Genomic DNA, 27,980 nt, shown 5'->3' on the forward strand with positions numbered 1-27,980 from the left:
GTTCCTTTCCTCCCTCGTTCCTTCCCCGTTTAGCCACGCTGGTGTTTTTATTTCCTTCGGCCAGTAGGGAAAGGCGCGCTCCTGAACTGCAAAAGGGAGTCAGAGGAGGAGGGAGCGGGGGGTGGGCGTCCCAAAAAAACAGAACAAGAAAAAAAGGAGGCGGTGGCGAGGAGTCCCTGGACCCGCCCCCCTCCTCCCCGCCGCTTGGCGCGGGCATAAAAGCCGCCCGCCGCCTCTCCACCTCAGGAGTAGTACTTGCGGGACGCGACGAGCAGCGCTCCCGGCACGAGCAGACATGGGCAGGGCGCTGGCTTGGCGGCTCGTCTTCGGGCTTTTTCTCTTGGCGTTGCTTTCACCCTCTCAGGTTAGCGCCCGAGCGAACGACCACGAGGCCGCCGCGGGTTCGCTTCTCTCCATAACTCAGCAGCGGGACACCTCCCCCCCCGCTCGCCGCGGGAATAGGTGTAGGATGGGGGGAGTGAATCAGAGGACATTAATTCTTATAACCGTTGCCCCCATCCTCCTAAGGGGATCCTATCCGGGTTTTGCTTTCCAGCCGCGCGCGAAGTTGCATTCCTGAAGTTGCAATTTTGAGCGGGGTGGGGGGGCGCTCGGGTGAGGGGGGGGGGGAATGATACCGACAAAGTTTTTTTTTTAAAGTTTCCAGATCTCTCTGAACCTTTAAGTGTGGCATGGTTGGTTGGGGCGTAGCCAGTTGGGTAAACTTAGCCAGCTGTGGTTCATTCAGTAAACTGAATTTAAGCACGATTTAATGGCATGTGTGGATGAATCCTGGAATTCCATTCTCTAACTTAGTTTTCCAGATTTGCAATTCCAATCTTCTTTTCCCAATTTCGTAGGAAGGATTGAGCTTTCTTCCCCACTTCTGATCATTATTTTTTTTACGGAAAGTAAATTCTTTTGCTTTTTTTTTTTTTTTTTAAAAAGAAAACTTGACCACCCCTTCCCCTTTAGTAAGACTTCCTTTTGCAATTCTATATAAATAAAAATAAAAATCCCATTGAATTATGACTAAGTTAAATCATTAGGAATTCGCGCCTGAATATTTGTAATCCCAACCACTTCAGGCTGGTGAAGGCAAGTACCCATATGCTAAGCCATTGAGGGAATAAAACTAGACTTCTTGTGTAGTTTTGGATGAAATAAAATTGTCTGTTGGTTAAACTGCAATTGAATTGGAATAAAGTATCTGAAAAGCTACCTCCTGAAGCAGTTTTTAACAGTTTTGCAAAAGCTGTCTAGAGTGGCTTTTTAAACTAATTCCATTGTTAACCATCATCAGTGTGATATGAAAGCTATGTTCTGTGGAAACTTGAAAGTAGGAAAACGCAGTTACCTGGCAAGTCTGCCATTTCCCTTTTCCTAAAAGACTAGCAGCTTGGGAGATGGGTAAAATGAGGAAATAGATTGTTGGGGGCAATACGCTGACTCTGTAAACTGCTTAGAGGGGTCTGTAAAGCACTGTGAAGCGGTATATAAGTCTAAGTGCTATTGCTAGAGTAGGACTGAAGACCATCTAGTAGTGTTGCTGAACTCAATACATAGTGGCTAGAGTAACTGAGTTGGAATGTAACAAAACCTGCATGCTATGTTTGTTGCCCCCTCCTCCCCATGTTAGATTTTCTTGCTGCGTTGAAGAGCATTTGCTGAGAGATCTCACTATTTCGCTGTCCGATTTCTTTGTGGATTTTACACTCTATTCTCAGTGTATAATTTTGTGTACTGTACTTGAGTTGTGTGGAGATCCAGATGGAAAGGCTATATGTAATTTGGAGGTGTGTGGGTATGTAAGGGATCTATGGAAGAGGAGCTGTGTCTTCTGTTACTGCCCTCTCTAACACTTTTTAGAAATTCACTTTGGCTTGTGATGCTGAATGTATGTATGTGTGTGTGTGTGTGTGTGTGTGTGTGTGTGTGTATGTGTATATATATATATATATACACACACACACACACACACACATATACATACACACATTCCAAATCCTATTTTGCTTTTAGAATTCAGACTTCTGCATAGCCCTATTTTTTCCTTACTGCTGGATACTGCTATAGAAGCAGAGACTCCCTCTTGTGAATTTTAGTACAGCAGATAGTTTAAGAATCTCCTATTTTTATTAAATAAGCTTTCAAGTATTAACTTTCTAGAAATATGCAGTATATGCTTTATCATGCCTTTCATTATTATGTAAATCTTTGGAGAAATTTGGGAAGCCCTGTCTGACTTGGCATTTAAAAAAATCACTAGTCGGGACTTCCATAGACTCCTTTTCCATTGGAATTTCTGGATGAGATGTAACATTTGGCTCAATGTTAGAACAATAAAAGCTTTGCAGGTTAATATTTTATGTAGCCAGTTTCAAAAAAAAATGAGGACTTGCATTGCAGTCTTGTTACCTTATATCAGCTTAGCAGACAGTTGAAGGCACGCGAAAGTGTTTGCGTAGCAAAGACTAAAACCGGAATGAATATTTAGCAGAAATGAATACTTAAAAGGGACTTTGGAGAAACATTTTGAGAAGGGATTGGAAGGGCATGAAAAGTTTGATTATATATCTATAGGGTTTCCTTTTTAGTTGTTAGATAATCTTGCAGCTTTTTGTGGCAGTGAACTTGTTATTGTAAGGGTCTAGTAGAAAAAACAACTTAACAACAGAGAATTTCCTTTGTAGTATGTAACAAAATGATTTCCTTGAATATAATGCTTTCTATGTGCCGTATATCTTCCCAGCCTCCTGACTTCAACTTCATAGCTAACTAAAACATATGTTAGCTGTACATGGTGGTGTTGCTCTGTAAGTGTGAAATGCAACATGAGAACTTACCCTAAACAACCAGAATATACAGTAGAGAATTAGGTGGCAAGCCTCTAAGTGCACTTTACAAGTTGGAATTCCATTTATTAAGGAAAAATATTTTTGTGTGTAGGATTTCTGAATTTAAAATTTTAATGTGGATAGTATATGAGCAGATATGAATGCTGCCTCTTAAACTTGACTGGACTCGGGTCAATGCTTATTGAGTATAAATTTTGAAACATATCTCCACTTGAAATGGATGGGGTGAAATTGACTTGATATATTAACATATGTTATTTGGGGAATATTATGGTGGGTTTGCAATCTCCATATGACAACTTTTCATCTATTACTGTTAGTTGAAGTAAATAGTAAAAAAAACACCTGTTCTGCTTTCCAACACTTTCTCAGCTGCCAGATGTGCCAGATATTCTTCCTACAGGTCATGAAGTCTGACATCATTAGCATGACATAACTTTTTATTTATTTATTTACTTTTATTTATTTATTTTGTCAACAAGTACAAGGAAACAAGTATCAGTATAGACATGGACACATGAAAAAATGGCATAAATAAATGAATATGTAAGCAAAACAGCCATAAACACATAAAATGAGTACATATAAATGGGGACAGTAGGACAGGGACGGATAGTCAACTTGGTCTATCCTCCCATAGACTGGGACAATCTTCACTCCTAGTGAGTGCCAGGACAGGTCCATACAATTTTTATGGCAACATTTGAAGGGGTGGGGATTGTCCTTTCCTTCTTCCTATGATTTGAGAGGGATTGACCCAAGTCATCCAGCTGCTTCATGCCTAAAGCTGGACTAGAACTGTAGTGAGTAAGGAAGCCGTCCTTGACTGAGATATGCAAGTTCTGTTGACGGGGTGTAAAATCCAATATATCCAGATAATATTCAGACGTGGGTCTCTAGTACACTGATCTACATGGAGAAGATACCACAGTTAGAGTCGCAAGTTTCTCTTATTTAGCCAATCTCAATAAAAGTAGTTTTAGCCTTCCTGTGGAGGTGATTTCCTACCCTCATCTGCCTGGTAGGGATGACTGGAATTCATATTCTTCTAGTTTCAAACCTGTTATAAAACCACCATATCAGATTGGCGTTGCAGTACAGAAGACATTGGTATTTTTGTGACCTGATTCACAAATTTCACAAACCTGTGTTCCATGGCTTATTGAATAAACCACAGTTGACTAGGTTCAGGCTACAAATTTAGCCGTAAATTGTAATACTTGGGATCACAAAGCAAGTTGAGCCATAATCCAACTTGGTTTAAAGAGGTGTTTTAGCTCAGTCAGCATACTCCTGCTTTTCTAATTCTATGCAACTTTTTAAAAATTCTTGAAATAAACATTAGTGCTAAACGGCTGGAGACAGACAATGCATGCGCTCAGATCTAATAGCAGATCTGAAAGTGTGGTATGTGCTTATCCCATTCATGTCATTCTTTGAGCCAGATTTTATGTTGTTGTCAGGTTTCTAAAAGTCTTGTTGACTACATAGTAACCAAAACAAAAGAAATAATACCTGTGCCATGAAAATCATTTCAAGTAATTTAAATTCCTAAGACACATTTCATCTGCCTGCTATGGCATGCAATAACCAGAACAAAAAAATAAATTAATTTCTTATGCAATTTTATCCCTGGTCTTGTAGCTATTTAATTACCCTGTTTCAAACTTTTCACCTTTAAAATCTTCCACTTTCCTAAAGTATCAATAATATCCAGCATTGTTAATGTGATTGGTTAATCAGAAATGTTAAATAAGCTGGAAATAAGGTTTTTCATATCATGTAAGCCAAAATCAAACAAGCATGTTGTGTCTGAATTTAGTGGTAGACTTCTTTGTAAACTCAACTGGAGCAAGAATGACACACTATCAATTCTTCTATCTAAGATTACCTCTAATAGTATTTTCATTTTCTGATTGCTAACTTTTTGACGTAGTCTCAGTAAAATCTGACAAAGTTAAAAAAGAAAAAATACATTTCAGCGAAATTGTGATTTGATAGATGAGGAAGTATTGGGGGGATTAGTGATTAGTATGTTGATGTCAAAGCAGGGGTGGGTTCCTGCCAGTTCTCACCTTTTCTATAGAAGAGGTTCCACAAATCTACAGTGCCGTTCAGAACCGGTTCCAGCTCCCTTCCCCCACCCGTCTGCACATCATTAAGATGAAGAGGGAGAGGAGGAATTCTGTCTTAAAGCTGTCAAGTTTGAACACCCCTGGGGTTTTTTTCTAAAGGGTTAGGGGTACAAGGGTCTTGTAACTTGACAGCTTTAACACTTGCGTGCTTCAAATACTAGAGTTTCTGAGCCAACATTTTGGTTGCTAAGCAAGAGTGTTGTTAAGTGTGTTTCACCACATTTTACAAGTTGGCCACGCCCACCCAGTCACACGGCTGGCAAGCCACTCCCACCCAGTCACATGGCCAGCAAGCCACTTCCACAAAGCAGGCCACAATTACAGAAGAGGTTCTAAAAAATTTTGAAACCCACCACTGTGTCAGAGAATTATTTCCAAGTTCTCAGCGTCATTATTGGTAGGGGATATAGAAAAAGCTGGACTGTGGATTCTCATTCTAGCTGTCATGGAGTTCTTTCCTTATTGACTATTTGCCTCATCATTGATATATCGCAACATAAACATTTTATATTGTTTGCTTAGCATATTACATACAATTAACGTATAATGTATTTTTGGAGTGTAAGACGCACCAAGATTTTGAAGAGGCAAAAGTTTTTTCACTCTGCAGACCTCCCCAAAACAGCCCATTTTTTGTGGAAACGGGCCTGGTTCCCCCCCCCCAAGGCATGAACAGCCTTTAGGAGCTTTGTAGAGGGTTCAAGGGGGCAAAAATGAGCATTTTTTGCAAAAACTGGCCCATGTTTCACTCATTTCTGCCCTCCCCAGCCCCCAGGAACATAAACCTAAAGGCCCATTTTGGTGAAGGGGGCAGGGTTTCGGGAGGTAAAAAGTGCTGCATTCGGTGTATAAGACGCACCCAGATTTTCAGCTTCTTTTTTGAGGGAAACAGGTGCGTCTTTTACTCTGAAAAATATGGTATATTATTGCAATCCTTGCTTACCTTGGGACTTATTTCTGAATATGCAATTATGCTCTTTAAAGTTACTTTTTAGAAAGGGCAGTGAAACTGTATATGAATGTGTATTTCATGGTGAAATTAAAAACAAACAAACACTATCTTCACAATCACTCTATGTAGACTAATGTAATAACATAGACCAATACATTATAAGCCATGGAAGTCAGAATGCAAAATGTACTGATTGATTTTACAATCCTATTTTTTTTTTCTTTTACCTATTTAGGGAGGAGAAAATAAAACAAGTACTGATGCTCCGGGCAATAATTCAGCTGTGACTGCTGTGTCACTTAGCACAAACACCACCAAAGGACATGGAAATAATCTTCAGTCAACTACTGGCCTCTTCATACTCTCGGTCTCTCTTCTGTACTTTTGTTAAAGCATCTGGTCTGGGAAAACAACATCCTTCCCTACCAAGTTTCCTAATTCATCTAAGATAGTGAGACCTTCGTATTCTGAGAATTATAAAAAAACAACAACATAAAATACTTGTATCCAGCCAGTACAGTTTAAGCAACAGTTAAATCACAGTTACCAAATTGACCAAGACTCTTGATAAGTATACCTGATGAATTGAATCAATCTTCCTTCAAAAATAATTTGATTCACAAAGCAACCTATGGACTCCAATATTCCACACCTTGAACTCCTAATGTAAGAGAAATACAACTTGACAAACCATGGATCATGCCTTCAGAGAGGAAAGAGTTGATAAAGCTACACAAAATAAGCTTAATTTGAAAATGACGCTCATCCTCTAAGCTTATAAAACCAGTAAAAAATGAAAAAAAAAAAGCACCGAATGTTTTTTTTTTCTCCATTTAAGATCCAAGGATATCCAGCAGAAGTAATTCCATTCAAAATTTCACTTTGGAATTTTCTAATTATTCCATTGATTTAAAAAAAATCTGTTATAAAGGTTCAAAATTGAAGTTTGCATAATTTAAAACCAATTGGAAAACATTTACTGTATTTTTTCAATGTTATTAAAGTTGTAAGTGAACCAAATGCACCAGCAGAATAAGATATTTAAAATCTATTATAAGAATATGTGCTAATAGCTAATATAAAATAAGTAATAAGGAAATAAGGAATCAACTTACATAATTAAACTTGAATAGTTTTTCTTATGGTAGCCTCCTCCTAAAAGTTTCTGGGGGTAATTTCTAAATGTCAGTTTTGGTGCAATTAGTGTTTATTTGATCCTTTCAATGAAACATCTTTGGGCAAATAATTTTATGTTGAGTGAAAATACACAATGTTTAAATCCTGAAATATTAATCCTTAAAGTGTGTATCTTTTAAAGATTGAAACTGATATATTTGCACAAATTATTTCTATGCTAAATGTTCTGTACAGTAATTTGAACTAAAACTGGTACTAAAATGTTATCCAAATGTTTGGCTCTTCAGAAATAAATAATGGAAAGTCTTGTAGGCAGAACCACACCCATAGTCTTGTTCAGTTAGTATGCGTGATCATGGCTTTTTAAATGCACACTTGTCTCTTTGATTTAGTCATTTACCCAGAGTCTGTACACATCCATTGCATTGTCAGGTACCTACATAATAAAACATGGGGGTGGGGGGAGGGATGTATGCATTCCTTTTGTATTGAGTACACTGTTTGACTTCATTATGTGATTATGCTATAATTTTAAATCAAACTACAAATAAAACAATGGATCTAATTCTTGTACATTCTAGTTTTTTTGATAATCAGATCTTTAATGTTCTGCTAACAATTAGGGCAGAGCTTTCTCTAATTGGGTAACCGGATTTAAAAAAAAAACATTAAAGTTCTATTCCTAATAATCTTGTCAGTGACCGTACACTCAACAGGATTTGTTTGCTTCATTTAGGATATTTCAATGGCCATGGATTGAATCTGGTGGCATCTCTGAGGCTGGGGACCAGAAGGTCTATTTTGAGAGGGGGGTTCCTACAACTGAAAGAAGGTGTCTGCAGGTCCTAGGAAAATATACCTTTGCTTTAAGGGCTCCTATGTGCTTCGATGCACTTTTTGTAATCTCACCTGAAAGACCACACAGCTCTAACACCCTTATATCTTAAATATATCCACTTCTGGATTTTTCTTCTCTTGGGAAAATAACAAAATTCAATGGAATCATAAGATGAAATAGCTACAACAAGGAAATCAGTGTTTATCATTATGAATATAGTATACTATATAAGCTAAGACAGGGATAATAGTAATAAAAAAACTGGAGGTGCAGTTTGCAATGCATTGCATTGTTTGCATTATATACTGTTATAAAAACATGTCAGGCAGCTGCTATAACTTTTGAAAAAGAAGTGGCTACGAAAAGGTTACTAACCTGCATTTGGGAGACTAGTTAAAATTATTTGAACCTCTTTTTAAAAGCTAGTTACAATGCTGGCTTTTTTTTTGTTTCATAATTTGATTTAGAGAAGCAGCATTATTTGGTATCTGTTAATCAAATCTAATTATATGTCCAACTTCTGCTCTAGTCAGTGCAGGATAATTGAATTGCTTAACATTGCTTCAAAAAGACTGGACGAAGAACTTTGAAAGAGACTGGAATAAGCTGCAGAAGCATACAGTGAAAAACCTTTATCTCCTTTCTGTGATTGCCCTGGCTTCTAACCACATTAAAACTGAATGAGTTCTGTATACCTTGCTCATTGACTTAGAAAAAGATAGTTGGAAAGGTTTCTTAGTGTAATTTAATCACAGGACAATGAAACCATTGAGGAAACCGCAAACATGCCAGTGAGAACAAGGTGTATTTATCAAGCCATAGGGGAAATGGCAGTCTCTTCCATGTTAATATTTCCCCTCTTAAATCTGGGCGGTGTGGGAAACTTGATGGGTGGACTCTAGAAAAGGTGATAATACAAAATAACCTGGGCTGTTTGTGGGGAGTTGGGGGGGGGATTCTCTGTTACTGTGTTAAGCCCAGTTTAGGGCTTCAACAGTTGTGTGGCACAAAACTATACTAATAGTTGCAGTCTGGGTTGGCAGCAGTGTGAGGTCCTACGTCTGATTTAAACACAGCTAAACTATACATTCAGTATTGGATCAGTCAAAATTATCTAACAAGATTAATCAAGATCCTGGAAAGTCTTGAAAAAGTTGAGCTTTTTTAATGCTATGCCCCTGCTTTAATTTTTTCAATATATTTTATTTACTGCTGACCCTGTAGAATTTTAAAGTCACTGGGAACACAATTAGAAACTTTAAGCAAAGCATCCACTTTGTCACAGATCCATTTTTTCTTAAACTTTCTCTCAGAAACTCTTGCCTCTTAAAAAAATTATGGATGACTGCAAAACAGCTTTTGTTTTATACATTACCGTATATTCATTTATATTTACTGTATTAAAAATTAATATGTTTGCTGAGGCTACCACTTCTCATAATTGTTTGATGGGATTTTAATGAAGTGTTTTCCAACCTAGGCTAGCAAAGAATTTTCGTTTTGGGAATCCCCAAGGGGATCTTGGAGAACCCTTAGGTTAGGCCCTGGGATCACATTTTAAGAAACACAGTTCTAGACAAAAGAGTTAAAAGACCAAATAGACCTTGCTTATTCACTTTGCTCTTCAGATAGTGTGAAAAATGATACTGAACAAGAATTGCACACCTGTGATTTTTCACTGTATCTGCATTCTATATGTATCTACGGTACATATGGATATATTAAGCTTATTTCAGCTAGAGTCTATTCTTCCCTTCCTTTTAGACATCTGAGGGCTCAGATTTCCAATGTGGCTAAAACAGTGGCAAACATCATCCAATGATTACATTGTGTCACAATGAAGGATCTACAAGTCTACCTCTGTTTCCTTTTTTTTCTATAGTAAAAGGCAATTTTGAAATACTGTGGACATGATTTGCTTCTGCAGGAAATTTTTATACCAGTTCTGCATTTAAAATACACTATGTGGTATTGGCTGCTATGGTTTCTCTGAAATCTACCGTTCTGCTAAACAGAGATATGCAGTGTCATGCCAGACACATTTACTCAATGTGAAACCTTATGTAGTTCAAAGGGACTTATTCTCATGGAAGGGGGAATAGCACTCACATTCCAAGCTTTACTGAAAGGTAAACTTGATCTCCTTCAGTGAGCAGCCTCTGATCAGTCAAATGAAACACTCAATTTCCTGGTCACGAATGCATTTAATTGCATGTTCTTAATGTCCCAGAGCTGCTTAGGAGGCACGATTGATTCTGTTTTACCCTGCCAATTTTCTAAATGTTTTCTTTCTTCAGATACAAACTTTTGTGCCCTTCAGAGATTGATAATAAAACATTTGTTACATTAAAGATCCATGCAATATCTTATTTTTCTGGTTCTCTCAATGTCTTTGTTTCTTGCAACTTTCAGCTTTAGATATGAACTGATACAATTTTAAAAACTGGACAATGTGTTATAGTGATAAAGACCTGCAAACAGAGTTGATTTTAAATTGAGCACACCTAATATGGACGCATGTGGAGCATTGATTAAACCTTGTGTCAAACTTGCTAAGCCTAAAGCTCTCTGGCACCCAAGGTTTTCACACACACAGGCACATTCAGAAGTAACTTTTTAAATTAAATTGGATAGGAGAAAGAACTAAAAGTGTCAATTTACATATATTATAAATAACAATAGTGTAACCCAAATTTTCAAGCAAATGGCACAATGTTTAATATAATACTGGAGAAACAAGAGTCTGCCATTCCTTTGAAGGGAATGCTTCAAATCTCCCAGGATCACTTCCTTTTCCTAAATCAAAAGCTACGTATTTTTCCAGGACTGTGTAGCTGCTTTGGCTGCCTCTCTGGCTGCAGAAGCCTGGGAAAAAATATTACTACTCTGATGACTGGGGAAAAAAGAAAGAGAATTCCTGGATATGCTCAGGAATCTGAACACTTCTAATGTAACATATAAATGAATGTCTAGGAAGGGGTGGGGGGTAATCACCAAATAATTCAGTGGAGTTAGATTAAAATGTTAACCCCTTCTTTGTTTCCCTATTGGAGGAATATTGGAGTGTCAATATCATCACACATAAGCCTCTTTTTCATGATTACATTGACGTGTAGTTTTTCCATCCTTGAATCAGAAGAAAAAAAACTAGCTGGCATAAATCCTGGTTTTGTCCTACTTTGCCTCAGTAACAAGGGCAGGAAGGGATGCTATCCTTACCATTTGAGAGGAACTATCATTAAACACGATTGTAGCATGCTTCAGAAAAAATTCTAAACCCAGGCTTAAAGTCGCCCCCAAATCAGGGGTGAAATCAATTTACCTTCACTACCAGTTCACAAATGTGATTGCACATGCCACCTCCACATATGTGCAGGACCTTTCGCGCATGTGCAGAGAGTAAAAAAATGGGACCTGGTGACTGCTGCCGAGAACACCTGCAAAGGTAAGTAGAGCAGCGAGGGGGGGGGAAATCCGCTGTGCCACATGATTTAGATTAGCTAGAAAGCAGGAAATCCTACGATTCTAGCTAATATGAATTGTGCGTCACAGCTGGTCGTCAGAGATACCGGTTTGCCTGTACCAGTAGCATTTTTTTTACTTCCGGTTCAAGCAAACTGGTAGCATTTTTACTACCGGTTCGTGTGAACTGGTCCTAACCAGTAGCATTTCACCCCTGCCCCAAATTCTTGACAGACATTGCACGAAGTCTAGAATAGTGTTTCTGAAACATGGCAACTTTAAGATGCCTAAACTTCAATTCCCAAAATTCCTCAGTCAACAATGAAACAAGATGTTCTGTCCTTCCATATATTTTCTAGCTGGTGCCAGCCAGCTGCTTATCAGAGTCCCTGGCTGCAGTAATTAAGTTCTCTCCTTATCAGGTCAATAGATTTATGATAAACAGAGGCTTTGCAGCACGAATTGCTCTGTGGTGCCTGGCGCCTCAAGTTCAGCACTGGTTGTAGCAGTAAGAGAAGCAGGATGATGCAAGTAGTTTTTGACTTACGTTCACAATTGGGATCAGAATTTTCATTGCTAAGCAAGACGGTTGTTAAGTGAATTGTGCCCGATTTTACATTTTCCCCAAGATTGTTAAGCGAATCACTGCACTTAATTGAACCACATAGTCATTAAGCAAATCTGGTTTCCTTCATTGAATTTGCTTGTTGAAAGCTGGCTGGGAAGGTGGTGCAAATGGTGAACATATAACCCTGGGATGCTGCAAATGTCATAAATACATGGCTTGTTGCTCAGTGCATGAATTTTGATCGCAAGACTGTTGGGATGCCACGATGATCGTAAATGCAGGGAATCGCCATAAGTCACTTTTTCCAGTGCTGTGGCAGATTCAAACAGTTTCATTTACTGCCTTGGTCTGATAGCGTGGAATTAGTGGTCAATTTGCCACTGGTGGTTTACAACCAGTACGCCCCAGTACAGGTGTACTAGTGCCTGCTGGGAACACCAGATATTGTTCCAGTATGGTGCTCCAGAGGGCTCACCCACCTGCCCGCCCATGCTCCTTACCGATATTTGAACTCTTTGGCACTTCCACCCATGTGCACGGAGCGTACGGCGCCTGTGCAATGCTCCACCAAGCAGCTGGAGTGTCGCGGAGGTGTTGCGGAGCATCACAGGAGGTAAGGATACATGCGCATGCTGTGCACGTTGATGTGGTGGACGCTGGGCCCCATTACATCATACAGGTTGCAACAGGATCCGGAACCCATCACTGCAACCTGCTCAGCCTTGATGCCTTTGCATTTTTTTGCATTTTTTTTTGCATTTGCATTTTATTAAGATTTATAGGCCGCCCTTCTCCCTGAGGGGACTCAGGGCGGCTTACAATCACAAGGGGAGGGGGTGCAGTACTGAGAGACAAACAATAGTGAACAAAATAAAATGGTAAACCACAACATGCATTCAACAGTCAACACTCGGGCGGGTAAATTGGAAACCTATCCCCAGGCCTGCTGGGAGAGCCAGGTCTTGAGGGCTGAGCGGAAGGTCTGGATGGTGGTGAGGGTATGAATCTCAATGGGGAGCTCGTTCCACAGGGTCGGAGCTGCAACAGAAAAGGCTCTCCTCCGTGTAGTCGCCAGTCGACATTGACTGGCGGATGGAATTCGGAGGAGGCCCAGCCTGTGCGATCTAATCTAATTGATATGTGTTGCTGGCCTTGCATGGATGGTGGAAATGGAGGAAGTTAGATCTTTGGTAAGGGGGAGAGAGGGATTTGAAATAACCAAACTCCCAATGGCTAAGACCAAAATGGTTCTGAAAAACAGTTCCAAGAGACCAAAGGGGAAAGAGAGTGCCTGCTGCAGCGTAAAATACCAACGATAGAAGAACAGAGTCACGGCCCCTGTCTCAATTATTGACCACAATGAATAAAACATTGCAAATATCACTGGTATTGCAAGACTTGTGTCACCAGACCATCACTTTAACATTGGAACATCTAAGGAGAAACATAAGCTGATTCCAAGGTAAGCTGAGGATAAACGGATGTCATGAGGACCTGTTCTTGAAGGACATGTTTTTGTTAATGGGGCATCTACATCTTGCAGTAGCAGGCTATGCAGATGGGGCCATAAGCCAGAAAAATCAATTTTTAACTCTACCCAACTCCCATCTCCCCCAAGGGAAAAGAAGGAGAAGGAAAAAACAGAAGGAGAAAGAGACTTGACATCTAACAGTATCTGAATGGTCATAAAGCAATCCAGCTTCGGAGAGCAGGATACATTTCCTGCTATAACAGCAAACATATCATTTTGCATTTAAAGATGTGTGCTCATATATTTAGGTAGATACTTAAATCGAGATTAATCTAGAATCTAGTCAAGAAGGAGTTTTATTTAACATCTGTAAATGTGAGGAAATATTGCCAGCTAGGTTAGATTTATTGATAAACTGAAACAGGATGGGCCACACTGACGGCCATCAAATTTCTTCTCACCAGTCCCTCCCATTGCTTTTGTTTAGATTTTGACATGAATTGCAAATCCACAGGAAAATGTCTCAGAATCAAAATGGCAGCCCCAGTGCTATTGAGCAGGAATTGTTCCTCTCACAAAAGCAACCTGCCTCAAGCTTGAGTGATAATGTAGAAGAATCCCTTGTTAGGGAGACCAATAGTTCCTGAGAAATCTAGGGGAAGCAACAAATAAAGACTGCCACAATTTCTTCCCACAAAAACAAAAAAAGTCCAACATGATTGACTAAGTTTTATTTCTAAATTTGGTCTAAAATCAGATTGAAATAGATTATTTCACCTACTTAACCAACCATTTTGACAGTCTACCTAGATAACCAGATCCAAAGAATATGAGACGGGCCACAAACCTCTTGTTTTCCATATTTATTCATAGAAATAGCATTATCTACATGGCCAGGCTGGGTGGAGCTTCCAGTAGTCCATCTGAAGGCCTGCACACTGCCAACATCTGGCTGATATTCCACCAAATTCCACACATGCATATTTCCCTTTAACTTTGTTTCCTTTCAGCTTTAGCACTTACAGTCTCAAACTAGAAGTGCCATTGTTTTACCATAGCTTTTTCTTTTCTATTACCTGGGATTTATTTTTATAAATTTTGTAGCTGTACTATACTGATGATCTGATGTTGCTATATTTTGTAATATCCATTATTCCTCATGGAACTGAATATTATTTCACCATTGTCTGTTCTCATAGCTGCTCTGCCTGTTTGGGCAGGAAGCAACGCCTGAAATAAAAGGTTACCTCAACCAGGAAGAATTTTGACTTCTTATATTAACCTTTTGCAATGCATGCATTATTTGGGGACGCAAGACTTCTGAAGGTAACTGTGGTTTGACTTCTCATTTCCTTATGGGCTATTACCTAATCTGTCCAGTGAAGCCGTTCTACACCTTTCACAGTCAGTGACTACATGGAGAGATGCTAATGATTTGATGCAATTCTGCTTTCAGGAAATTGTTGCACCTGCTTGCTCCTGCCTAAAGACAGTCTGTCTACAATTTCAGAAGGACAGAGTCTGACAATATCCTCAGCCCACCTAGTCTGCTTTCAAGGTGACGTCTGAGTTTTCTAGCTCCCCATCAAAAGTTTCATTTTTCTTCTCTGACAGCACACACAGACCAGCCTAACCAATTTGGTCCACTATGTTTGCTTGAGAGAGACCTCCATTCCAATTAGCTGATATGTGCTCTAGAGGACTTGCTCCTCATTCCTAGTCTCTGCCTTCAATGGCCAATTCATCCTAAACTACTGCATTGCCGTCCATGAATTAATTTGTTTGCTTCGGTTGTGGAATGGTGAGATGTCATCATTACTTTATTTTTCTTTTGAGTGCTTCAACGATGGGTCCTCTTTTTTTTTTTTTAACTTTTAACTGAGTGAACTTGACAAGAATTCTGTCAGGTTTCCTCTTCTAGCCCAAGTTTCAGGAAAAAAATGATAAAACCCTTGTTGCTTCTTCTTCCCGCAAAAGTTGGAAAAAGGTGGAAAAGGTCAATATGGAATGACATAATTTTGATAGTCAAAATTAATCTAGTATTTTAATATAATGTTAACAATAAGCAAATATTGGGTGTTTTGTAACATGGGTGTGTGATGGAATAAAAACAACTACTGTATATAATTTAATAGTTTGTTACTGTAAGTTGTTTTTCTCTCCTGTTATACTCAGTCATTTTTGTTTCATTGAATGGACATGAAGACATTGAAAAGTATCTCTCTATGACTCTATCCCCACTCTCTCTTTGTTCACCTATTCATCTATCTGTCCATCCCTCTATTATCATTTCAAATGGAAGATAGATGATAGGTAGATAAATAGGTAGTTAGATAAGTAGTAGATAGAGATAGAATAGATAGATGATAGGTAGGTAGGTAGATAGATGCCTAGATAGATGCCTAGATAGATGCCTAGATAGATAGATAGATAGATAGATAGATAGATAGATAGATAGATAGATAGATAATTGATAGATGAATAGACAGACTGATGAATAGATGGATAGATTGATAGATGATAGATAGATAGATAGATGATGGATGGATGGATGGATGGATGGGTGGATAGATAGATAGAAATATAGATAGATAAGAGAGTTCTGATAAAGGAAGTGACTGAATAAGGTTAGATACACTTGTAGCATTACACACACACACAAATAGTAGTAGTAGTTTGCAAACTTTTAGCAGAATAAATTGGAAAGGTTTAAAGAAAGAATAGACTAATAGATTTTCAAGTTCCTTCTGGCTCCCACCCACATATAAGCAGCCAGGTACAGCTTACAGGCAAAGATTATTTGCAGTTTCTCAAGATTTAGCTTCCTGTATTTGGAACACTTTTGAAAGAGACCTCAGTTGACTTTAAACAGAAAAGTCATACAAACAGATGTCAAGACAAAGGTGAAAAGGAAACTCTGTCACGGATGCTTCAGATTAGGATACAGTAATCAGGGGAGAAATGGTGAAACACCAGATGGCTTAGTTTTGTCAAAACCGTGCCTAAATCTACTCAATACCGGGAGACAGAAAATTTAACCATTTCTCTTCTAGTGTGCTCCAGAGTGATCCCTGAAGTTGCTATGGCAGCTTTCCTCAAGGAAAAGAAACAGCAGGCTTTTTTGAATGGTGGGGGAAGGGTAACAGGAGAACACTTCATTAGGATTGTTCCACTGAGTGTGACAGTTTAATTTCTTCATACGCCATGTTTCTGATTCCCCTTCCTCCTTTATCTATAATCATTCTAGGTATTTGTTTTTTCTTCCATTCAATTGTGTGCAATTTTTGAAGACTACCTGGACTAATCCCTGCAGTTTTCTTGGTAAGGTTTTAAGAAATCAATTGGCAATGCCTCCTTTCTAGAGTTGAGGAAAAGTGATTGGCCCAGAGGTGGTATTCAGCAGGTTCTGACCAGTTCTGGAGAACCAGTAGAGGGAATTTTGAGTAGTTCAGAGAACCGGTAAATACCACCTCTGACTGGCCCCATCCCCATCTATTTTCTGCCTCCGGAGTCCCAGCTGATTGGGAGGAAATGAGGATTTTGCAGTATCCTTGCCCTGGAGTGAGGAAGGAATGGTGATTTTACAGTATCCTTCCCCTGCCAAACCCACCAAGCCATGCCCATCAAACCACACCACGCCCATCGAGCCCTGCCCACAGAACCAGTAGTAAAAAAAAAATTTGAATCCCACCACCGGACTGGCACAAGATAACCTGGCTTTGTGACTAAGGTGGGACTAGAGTCTCTGGTTTCTAGCCTGATGCCTTAATCACTACACCAAAGTGGCTCATTTGAAAACTGAAAATGGCTGTATATTAAAAAGTCTGATTTCAGTGATTTATGAAAACATTGCATGGCTTCAGGGTTTCAGTGGCTTGAGGAAGAAAAGCCCCATCCGCCATTTTTAGTAATAGGCAGGCCATTTGTAAGTACAAGCTGTCTATAAGTCGGGGTTTCTTAGCCTGGGCACTGCCTGACAAAGAGAAGTAAACATAAACACACAACCTACATAATTATATACTAACATTTATGGGGTACAGCAAAGGCCTCATGACTGGATGTTCAATTCAGCTATCTAGGTGATTGGCTCTGGTGTTCCTTCATGCAGATCTACTAAAGAATCAGATAATGCATGTCTTGGGCACTCTTGCATAATGTGTTTAGTAATTTGTCTATCAGTATCACATCACAACAAGGGGAGTTTTTCCAGCCCCACTGATACACAGCACAGGGACTTCTTCCAGTGCCAAGCTAATTTTGTTCAGTTTCATCCATCCAGGCAGATTAAAACCAAGTGGTTTGGCAGAGAGATCTTTTTGAGGAGGTACAAAAAGGTAACCTGGACCATTCATTTGTACTTCTTTGTTTAATAAGGCAGCATTTGAAATACTGTCTTATTAAACTATGAATCTGATCAGACAGTTAATATGCCTTCTCACGGCACCTAATGTGTGGAGCAGAATAACATTCCCCTGGCAAAAATTAGGGTGGCCCCAGTCCTGTTAGCTTTTTGTAAGGTGTTCAAGGCTTGTATTTGCCTTCTAGCTAGATGAGCCCATTTCTAAGGGTATCAATTTTGAATGGGATTGACCTCCCATGTTTTCTTTTTTCTTTTTGAACCTGATGTTAGTCACCCAGGGTCACATTGGTGAATGAAGCAATTTCACCAACCAACCAAATATTCTGCTTTCTGTATGTGGATATCCTCGGGTGAATGCAGAGATAAAAATTAGCTTGCTATTTTCTTTTCATGAAAATACACAGTTCTCTCAGCTACCATCACTAGTAGTAAGCTGGAGAAGTCCAAAGCCCAAGGAAAGGTATAAACCCCCCTCTCTCAACTCCATGTGGTCAGCTGCCCAGAACCCAGGATTACTGGTGGTTCTGTTCATCATTAAACCATTGTTCCCAGCAGCCTCCATGTTTCCAGTATCTTTCTCCCAGCTTGGAACTGAACCAGATGGATATTTCTTCCAACAATAGTTAGCATGTTTGTCTTATTCATGCTAAATTTGATTGATTTATTCATTTGTGTCTCGCCTATACAAATAACTCAGCAGTGAACATATCCAACATACGTTTTCTCCTCTGATTGTACCCACAACAATAACCCTGTGAGGTGTGTTGGGCTGAGAGCAACTGGCCCAAAATCACTAGCTGCTGTTGTGGCTAAGGTGGGACTAGAACGCATGGCTTTCAAATCTGATGCCTTAAATACTAGACCAAACTGGCTCTCTAATCATGGTTGTAACTACGTAACATACTCTGTACAAATCATTCAAGGTTCCTCCATTGCAAAAATATGATTTGTTTATTTATTTTAATTATTGGGTCTATATGACACTCCGATCGAAGAGGATTCTGATAACTAGACACTACCAATTATCAGTACCAGATAAGTCTCAAGTCCTTTTTACCATATAATTTATTGCTATTTTATCATCTCAGACTAACTCCTCATCTGAAGCCACCAATGACTCTGGTGGATTGAAAAATTCTGCAGTTGTATCCTTGCTGCGAGTCAAACTCCTTCTCTTTTCCCTTCCCAATGGTATAATAAAATTGAAGCTGGACATTAACAAACCCTCAGAATGGTAGGTGTCCAAAATTGTCTGCTAAGTGAGTTTTCAAATTCATATTTTATGGCATGAGAGTATATTTTCAATCTGTCGCGGATATGGAAGAAGAAAGTGATAATAAAAATTAACTGACTGCTTATAAATGGCAAAAGTTGCTTGTAATTTTCATAAAGTGAAAACAAAAATAGCTATAGAAGAACTTATCATTATATCAAACTATATCCCAAATGACTATTTAGTAAGATGTTTCCAATTTGAGGAATGTGATATATGCTGGACAAAAACACTGGAGACCAGAGAATCTAAAGAAGAGAGATTATCTAAAAGGTAACAAAGAAGTAGGCTGCATTTTTAGCGGTAGCCTAGGGACATCATTCAATTGATGTCACAAACGCTGCCAAGTACAATTCTTGGGCCATTCACTTGAAGATGCATTTCACATATCTTGTAACAAACAGTATCAAGCTCCCCTGTGGCGCAGACCAACTCAGTTGCAGAAATGACACATACTCTGTACAAATCAAGTATGCGCTGCTACATAACAAAAATCTGCCCATGAATAAGTGTAGGTTGAATCTAGATTGTCGGTTCTAGAATAGATCTAACTGCCATAAATGTTGAGCAAGTGGAGTCTCAACCCATACTAATTTCTAGCATATGAAATAAATCATAACTGTCGAAGAATTAAGAGGCTGATGAAACATAATGTTTGTTCTTTATATGAATGTAGTGGGTAAATACATTATAAAACGAGCTCAGGATAATTTATTTTGATGTGTTAAGTACCGGTATGTCTTAAGTATGTCTTTATTTTGATGTCTTTAGTTATAAGGCACTCAACTTGAGAATTTTAGTTATACATTTAAATGGGACATGAAATTAATCCTAGACTTTGCATTTGTCCAGCAGACATCTTTCCTATTGTAGGTAACTATTTTTTTAAAATTAGTATCTTGTATCGGTGTGAATTCTGTTAAGGAAGTTACAAAGCTACATAATTGATGGAGTCAGACTATAAATTAAATTGCACATTTGTTTATACAGTTTAAAAACATAAATAGTAATAATTTATAATTACTATTTAATAAATAATTATCTCCCTCAAAAAAATCACTTTATTAGTTCTAGCACTTTTCATTTAATGAAAAGATGGAGATACTTGTAAGTCTCAAATGTCTGTGAGCTGAAACCTCCCAAATAGCTAAAGTATTTTTACGTTAGGGTTTCATTAGTTGACAGTAAGGCTATGACCACATGGGAAAGCTCAGTGCACCTCAAGGATCCTCTTTTTTAATGTCTCCACCTCCCCCCCCCAAAGTTCACATCTGCAATAAATAGTGTTTATTTAATACCCAATGGACATCTTATATTTTCTCTTGAGACTTCTAAATGGTCCTCCTAATTTTAGCCACATAATGACAGTCTAGTGATTTAGATTGGACTGAGAGAGAATAGCTGGCCAAACCCTCTACAGCAGTGGCTTTTTAGACTAGGAGTGTGGAACTAGTAACAGAACAGCCACAATGAAGTAAAATCTTGTAATTTTTTTTGTCTGTCCCTTCATTTAAGCTGTGGAATGATTTTCTCTAGCCACGCAGGCAGTTTGTTCAGGCTGGAGTTGTGCCAAAGGACTCCATTTAAAAGTAGTATTTAGGTCTTTCCAACCATGCCTTTTTTTGGTAACCCCAGTCAAGTCTCTGTGCAAAATTGCAACAGAGTGAATGCAAAGGTGCTTCTAATGAACTATCTAATCTATGTTTTGGGTTTAAAAATTTGCTGTCAGATAGCCAACTACACAGGTGTTTTACCTGCAAGCTTTAGCCAAACAAATTGGCTATTGATTCTTGTTTGCTGGTGAACATTCTTTGAGTCATCTCTATACTAACACTTAATTTATTAATTGTTGAAAAATATATCACCAAATAAAATAGTGGGGGCAACTGGCTTTTAATTATACAGGTGGATATAAAAAATATTTCTCTAGCCATAGTGGGTTGGGGTGGGGAATCACTAATTGGTTGCCCTGCATTATTAAGACTTCCAAAATTTCTGCAGATGGACAGTTCCTAGCAGGAGAAATCTCAAGGTATTATGAAGCTGTTTTATCATCCGAATATTTTTCATTGCAATGAAAGAAGCAATGGGAAAGCAAAGGAGGGTGGCAAATAAAACAGCATGTAATTTGGATTCCTCATTAAAAGTTGTGTTTGAAAAAACATAATTGTGCGATGAAAATCTGGAAGCATCTCTATCTGCCAAGTCCTTGAGAAGAAGGCAAACTGAATGTTCCTTCCTTTCCCAGCCTTTATTTTCCTCAGTGATCCTGATCTGGCAGAAGCATTGTTATATTTGCACAGGAAGAAAAGTGCCTAGGGTAGAAATAAGAACTCTTGAGGTGTAATAAACTAGCAACATAAACACTTATTTTCTTCTGAACCACTTTGAAGTAAACCCTTGCTCTGTTTTCCCTAGGAAGAATGGACTCAGTGGCTTTGTTAGAGATAATAGTTGGAATGTAGCATGTCAACTAGCCATTAATAGCTGAACTAGGATGTGTCTACCCAACAGCATGGTCCCTATTTGCTGAAATAACATGTGGAGACGCAGGACCAGAAACAAACAACAGGAAAGGCTTTGGGATGGGATGGAAATTTTCATATTTCTTTCACAATCAGTTCTCTCCTGCAAAAGTTCCTCCAGGCTGTCTTTCTGCTCCTTCCCAGCACTTGTCTAATTGCCAGCTCAGAACTCAGCAGGGAAGAAATAATTAAAAGACTGTTCCTGAGGGGTTAGCATGAGAAGAATAGAAGTGGAGTCACCATGTCTCCTTTATCACATTAGTTCACCAAGGCAAGCTTGTAAATAGATGTCTGGCTGTTTGGCTCCACATGGTTTATCTTCTTCTTATGGACCATTGAAAGTGGGTATACCATTGCAGAAAAGGCTTTGTTAAGGTCCGAACAAAAATAGGATAACAAACAATCTAAAACAAAAGTGTGCTACAATTGCATCAAAGGTGAGAACTGGGTGGCCTTCAACCAGATGTGAATAGCCAAAGTGATTGTGACTTCAGAATAAACTGTGTTGATGAAGCTTCTGCTTCAACATTTGGAAGGCTCCAGAGTCCCCTTCCTGATACTAAAAGAAGTTGTGTATAAAAAGAAGCTCTAATTTAGAGACTATTCCAAATTAAGATGCAAGGAGCCAAAGTTCCCTTAAGTATAGCTTAGATCTGCACTATCCCATCCCCAAGGACTTTGAGGAGCTGCTTTCTGAAGTGAGCCTGCTTGCCTCTTAAAAAAATGGAAAAGACAATTCCAAGACAGGACCTACAGAAGGAGAGGATGCAGGATCTTTCGAATCCAGTATAGCTCTAAAAGGCTGAAGATTCATGAAGATTTGCGAGCAGGAATTATCGGAGTGAAAATAGAAACCCATTAAAAAATAATTACGTGAAACCCAAAACAGAAGGAAGTGTGAAAGGAATTCTAATTAGGAAACGTAATGCAATTCTGTCCGTACAAGGTGATAGGCTCTTAGGACATAAATGTCAAAGGGCTCTAGGATGTCCAGCACTGCTAAATAATGGCTAGAAAATGTAAAGCACTGGCTTCAGTCATCTCTTGTGTATAATGCTGTAAATAAAAAGTACAGTACATTGAAAGTGAATTCTGTTTATATGTGTTTTTCCAGGCTTGTGTCTGGAAAAACACATATAAACAGATTTTAAACAGGAAGTTTCATGATTTGCTTCCTTTGGGGTGATTTTAATGGATTTGTATTTATATGTATACACCCATAAGATTTGTAAGGCCACCCAGCTCTCTCTCCCTCTTCTCACACACACCAAGATAACAAATATAACACAGATCTGCAACTAAAAAGCTGTTTTATTATTTTCATCTAATTTCCATGTATTTTGGTGTGTTGAAAACAAATAAAATATTGAAAAAACTCCTAGACGTCATGATTTGCCACAACATGCAAAATTGTCTTCAAATCTATCATTTTTTTTTAAATTTTTGGTATTTTTTTATATTATGGGTTTTTAATTTAAAGCCCAAATTACTATTAATTAATTCACATAAGTGCATTTAAGATATAAAATGCCAAAAAACCCTTAAAGGGTTTGTCTGAGTTATGTAAAAAAAAATGGCATTGCAAAACTGATGGTCAGTAATATATACATAAACTAAGCAAGTTTTAATTCTGTGCTTCTAATGGTAGAAGGGTTTAATCTTTCCTGAAGAATCCAGTGGGAGGGAGACACAGGGCAGATAGCAGCATCTCTGGTCAGTGCAGGGGGTGTGGCCAGCACTGTGACGTCTTGTGTGCAGATACAGAGCTGCTCTCTCCTGCATGCCACACTTGTGCACGAATCATCATCAGGTTCTTGGTTCTAGGCTGTTCACACTTTTTCATCGCAATTCATGTTAGCTTGTCATTCTTCAACTGTTATGTTATGGCTCCACGAAAGTGTATTAATTCATCAGACAGTTTCTGTTTCATCTGTGGTGAATATACAGTGTTGAAGCAACAGCAGAATATTACAGACTTTGTGAAAAAAGTATACTTTGTATGCTTTGGACTAAAAATTGGAGATCAAGATAAAGCTTGGGCAGCTCATAAAGTGCACAAACAGTGTGTTGAGGACCTCCAAAACTGGTTCAAGGGTAAGAAAAAATCTTTCCATTATCGGATTCCTATAGTATGGTAAGAGCAAAAGAACCATAGTGATGACTGTTATTTTTGTTCATGCAATGTGAAAGGGTTTAATTCCAAATGCAAGCATTCCATTTCATACCCCAATCTTAACTCAGCAATTTGTCCTATCCCCCATGGCACAGATATACCAGTACCCAAGCCCCCTGCTACCTTGGAAGAGATACCTAGCTCCGATGAAAGTGAAGTCATACCTGAACCAGATGACGAATCAAGTTCTGACTTTGAAGATGAATACAAGACCAAAATTGTTTTTTCAGGAGGAGATGAATGGTTTGGTAAGAGACTTGAATCTTCCCAAAGATGCTGCTGAGTTACTCGGATCAAGGATGAAAAGCAGGAAATTATTGTTGCCAGGAGTGTCATCTTCATGGTTCAGACATCATGAAAAGGAGTTCGTTCCTTACTTCACCCAGGAAGACAAGTTGGTTTATTGCATCGATGTCGAAGGTCTGATGGGTCAATTTAAAATCCAATATGATTCAGAGCAATGGTGTCTTTTTATAGATTCTTCAAAAAGAAGTCTCAAAACAGTTTTATTCCACAACGGTTTTTATGCTTCCATACCTGTAGGTCATTCCGTACACTTAAAGGACACCTACGAGAACTTGGAATTGGTTCTTCGTAAACTTAAATATGAAGACCATAGTTGGCAAGTGTGTGGGGACTTGAAGATCTTGTGCATGCTGCTCGGGGAACAAGCTGGGTATACCAAATACCCTTGTTTTCTGTGTCTATGGGACAGTTGAGACTGACAAAATCACTGGAACAAGAAGAGTTGGCAGCCGAGGGTGCTAACAGTCGGTGAAAAAAATGTCCTCCGAGAAATTTTGGTACCTTCCCATAAAGTTCTTCTACTACCTCTCCACATAAAATTGGGATTGATGAAGCAATTTATAAAATCACTTCCAAGAGATGGAGAATGCTTCAAATACTTGGTCACCAAGTTTCCATGCCTGTTGGAGGCAAAATTGAAGGAAGGTGTGTTCATCGGACCAGACATTAGAAGGCTTATAGTTGATCAAGAGTTTGTCAATACCATGACGGATCCTCAAACAGAATGGTGGATTGCATTTAGAGAAGTCATACAGAAAGTTTTAGGCAATAACAAATATCCTCACTACAAAAAGATCATCAGAAGAATGCTGAAAGCATTTCAAGCTTTAGGTTGCCTGATGAGTTTGAAAGTGCATTTCCTCCAGTCCCACCTTGACTACTTTCCTGAAAATTTGGGAGCTGTGAGTGAAGAACAAGATGAACGATTCCACCAAGACATTAAAGAGATGGAAAGGAGATACCAGGGAAAATGGAGCATTACAATGATGGCAGACTACTGTTGGATGCTTCAAGATTGACTCAGCCTTCCATCCTTCCGAGGTGGGTTAAAATGAGGACCCAGATTGTTGGGGGCAATATGCTAAGGTGTGGGTGGCGGGAAGCTTGTAGAGCAACAGAGAAAGGCAGTAAATATTGAATTTACTTAAGCATTCCAACTAATTTGCATCTTCCCCATGAGTGAAGACCCAAACAGAACCTGTCCTCCTCCATCCATCTGGAAGTATCAGATTTGGTGGTGGTGGGGGGGGGTAAGGACATAATTTAGTAGAATAAGGCAGGATTTGTGGCAGGAACCGCTTGATGCGATCCGAAAGGAAATGGTCTTAACCATTTGCACACATACCATCTACTTCAGCAAGCCATTCATATGACTTCTAGTATTACTTCCTCATTGTAATGGAATGTGAGAACAAACTTGGAAAATGTGTATGCATTTGTTTGTAGGGGAGGGGGAGAACTATGTCCCCGAGGGAATGATTAGATAAAAGAAGGAGTAGCTGACAAGTGAGTAACAGGCAGAGAAAAATAAAACTTAGAAAGGATCTTCTGTAACTAATAAATGGGTAAAAAGAGACAATAGGAGATTTGCACTTTCAGACTTGCAAAATTCTCTTAATGTATCCTTGAAATAAAGTGTAGAATTAACTAATCTTGTCATGTTTTTTCTCTGGTCCACTTGGGAGGCTGACATTGATTACTTTCAAGTCTCTCCAGAAAAGGGAAGATTAGAATCTCATATGGGCTGCAATAAGAATCTAAATGTCCACAGCAGTAACAATATGAATGTTTCATTGGGGGAGAGTGCGTAGACTTTTTTCTAAAACCCTGTAGGTGGGCTGGTGGTGGAATAAAACTGAAAAAGTGGACATTTGCCTAGGGGTAAAAGAAAAACTGTGCAAGTTTTGTGTTGTAGTACAAGCCTTCAAATTTCCCAATATAATTGACATCATTCCCCCCACCCCACAAGAAGTTCATAATTAAGCTAGGTGCATATGCTTAGGCCTAGCCTAGTACTTATCTGTAAAATCTCCAAGGGACTTGCAGAATGCAGAATATGCTATTTTTTTTTTTACACAGGTGAAACTGTGGGAACCTTTTTAGCCACACCTTAAATACCTGTCGGAGGGCTATGTGGCAGGGCAGATTAAATTGCATAGGAGGAACCCAGGTCTCTGTTGTGGACCCTCCTGGGTTTAAATATACAAGGAAATGCTGTCAATTAAATGTCTGTTTTCCTGGAGGTTTATCAACAATGTCTCCTTTATTTATAGTTTTTCTCTGAGCTTCCTCATAAAATGATGGTAGCTTTATTTTACAACTCTCTTTTATGCAACCCTTATTCAGTTTCACACATCCTAAATTTGTGTGGGTCATAAAATGATCCAGTTTCTTCAGGAAGCTTTTTCTCTCCTTGCCCAGAACTTTCAAATGTGGTTTGATGAATAAAAACCTGGGCATACATTTTAGAAGCTATTTTATTTTTTTTTGTGTGGTATTGTTGATCTGGACCCACACTGGAATCAAAAGAATGCAATATAAAACCAGGAACACCTGCCTGTCAATTGACCTCATTGGAAAATAATGACTGTTGCTTTAGCTGAGGTAAAAATGTCCAGAGGACATTCAAATTCATTTATTCAGCATGGAAGAAACATTTAAACAGAACATCCCATGCAAAGTTGATGGGGGATTTCAAAACAGTCAAGATAGCAATCATCACTCCACAATCAAAGCCCGCCTCTTTTTTTTTTACATGCGTTGTGATTGGTTTTGATCACATAGTTGAGGCTTCGGTCTTGACTTTTTGACATTCCACTTGTGCCCCTAATTATATGATCAGATTTATTGATTTCATGATCTCGTTATAAATGTCGTGCATAGCTAAATTAAAATTGGATGCCATTTTCAAAGTTATATGTGGCTGTACCAGTGGTGAAATTCATTTTTTTTTAACTACCGGTTCTGTGAATATGGTTTGGTGAGTGTGGCAGGGGAAGGATACTACAAAATCTCCATTCCCACCCCACTCCGGGGCCAGCCAGAGGTGGTATATGCCGGTTCTCCAAACTACTCAAATTTTCCACATAACCTGTCAGAACCTGCTGAATTTCACCCCTGGATTGTACCTGTGGCTCTTGCATATGCCAAAATCAATGCATAACACATTGGGGCTTCTGCTGTAACTGACATCTTACAAAAGGATCTCTATAATTTATGTTGCTGGAAAAAAGGTATTAAATGTACAGATTTGATTTGATTTTACTTCTTTTTTTTACATTTTTATTCTGCCTTTATTACTTTATAAGTACTTTATTACTTCATAAGACAGTGAACATATCTAACACTGCTTACTCCTCCTTTTATTTTCCCCACAGAAAAAATTCTGTGAGGTGAATTGGGCTTGAGAGAAAGTGACTGGGCCAAAGACATCCAGATGGCTTTCATACCTAATGCAGAACTAGACTTCACAGTCTCCTGGTTTCCTGCCTTGTGCCTTAACTACTAGATTGGATCTTGGATGCAACATGAAAAACTGATCATGTATGCAGACACTTAGCCAGGCTCTGTGGTTCTAGGGTCAATTAAACTGAGCAAATAAGAAAAATTAACTTCTTGAAACCATTGAGTCATTTTAACAACAAATTCAAGCCTTAAACCACAAACCGAGGCTGCCAAGAGATGTACTGAACACAAACCTAGGTCAGCAAACCTCTTGACTATTTAATGACAGCAGGTCAAGCTTATTAGCTACAAAAGGATGAGTGTCTAAAGGGAAAACACAGACATGTGAAAGAGGGATAGAAAAGAGCAGTGTGGAAGAAATCAAGATTGACTATTTATCTTTGGCTGAAATCAGGAATATAGTTAGTCATCAACTTATGATCACAATTGTGTGATAAGAATGTCAGTCTATAGAGCA

At 38.8% G+C, this 27,980-nt stretch overlaps 1 protein-coding gene across 1 annotated transcript; it reads left to right on the plus strand.

Annotated features, from left to right (window-relative positions):
• The first annotated feature begins 216 nt into the window (after positions 1-216).
• CD24 (CD24 molecule) lies at positions 217-7,655 on the plus strand. Its single transcript, XM_087718694.1, has 2 exons — positions 217-364; positions 6,181-7,655. Exons 1-2 carry the CDS (start codon positions 296-298, stop codon positions 6,334-6,336), a joined length of 225 nt encoding a protein of 74 aa, XP_087574820.1. The 5' UTR covers positions 217-295; the 3' UTR covers positions 6,337-7,655.
• Positions 7,656-27,980: the final 20,325 nt, after the last annotated feature.

Source organism: Thamnophis sirtalis, unplaced genomic scaffold (assembly GCF_051295495.1).
Source record: "Thamnophis sirtalis isolate CommonGarterSnake01/CBP01778 unplaced genomic scaffold, rThaSir2_p1.2 scaffold_6, whole genome shotgun sequence".
Taxonomy (NCBI): Eukaryota; Metazoa; Chordata; class Lepidosauria; order Squamata; family Natricidae; genus Thamnophis; species Thamnophis sirtalis.

Bases quoted from the DNA above. Each gene is read 5' to 3' on its own strand.
- CD24 (XM_087718694.1), top strand. From the start codon at position 296: ATGGGCAGGGCGCTGGCTTGGCGGCTCGTCTTCGGGCTTTTTCTCTTG. The intron at 365-6,180 runs GTTAGCGCCCGA...TTACCTATTTAG, and splicing joins CGTTGCTTTCACCCTCTCAG to GGAGGAGAAAATAAAACAAG.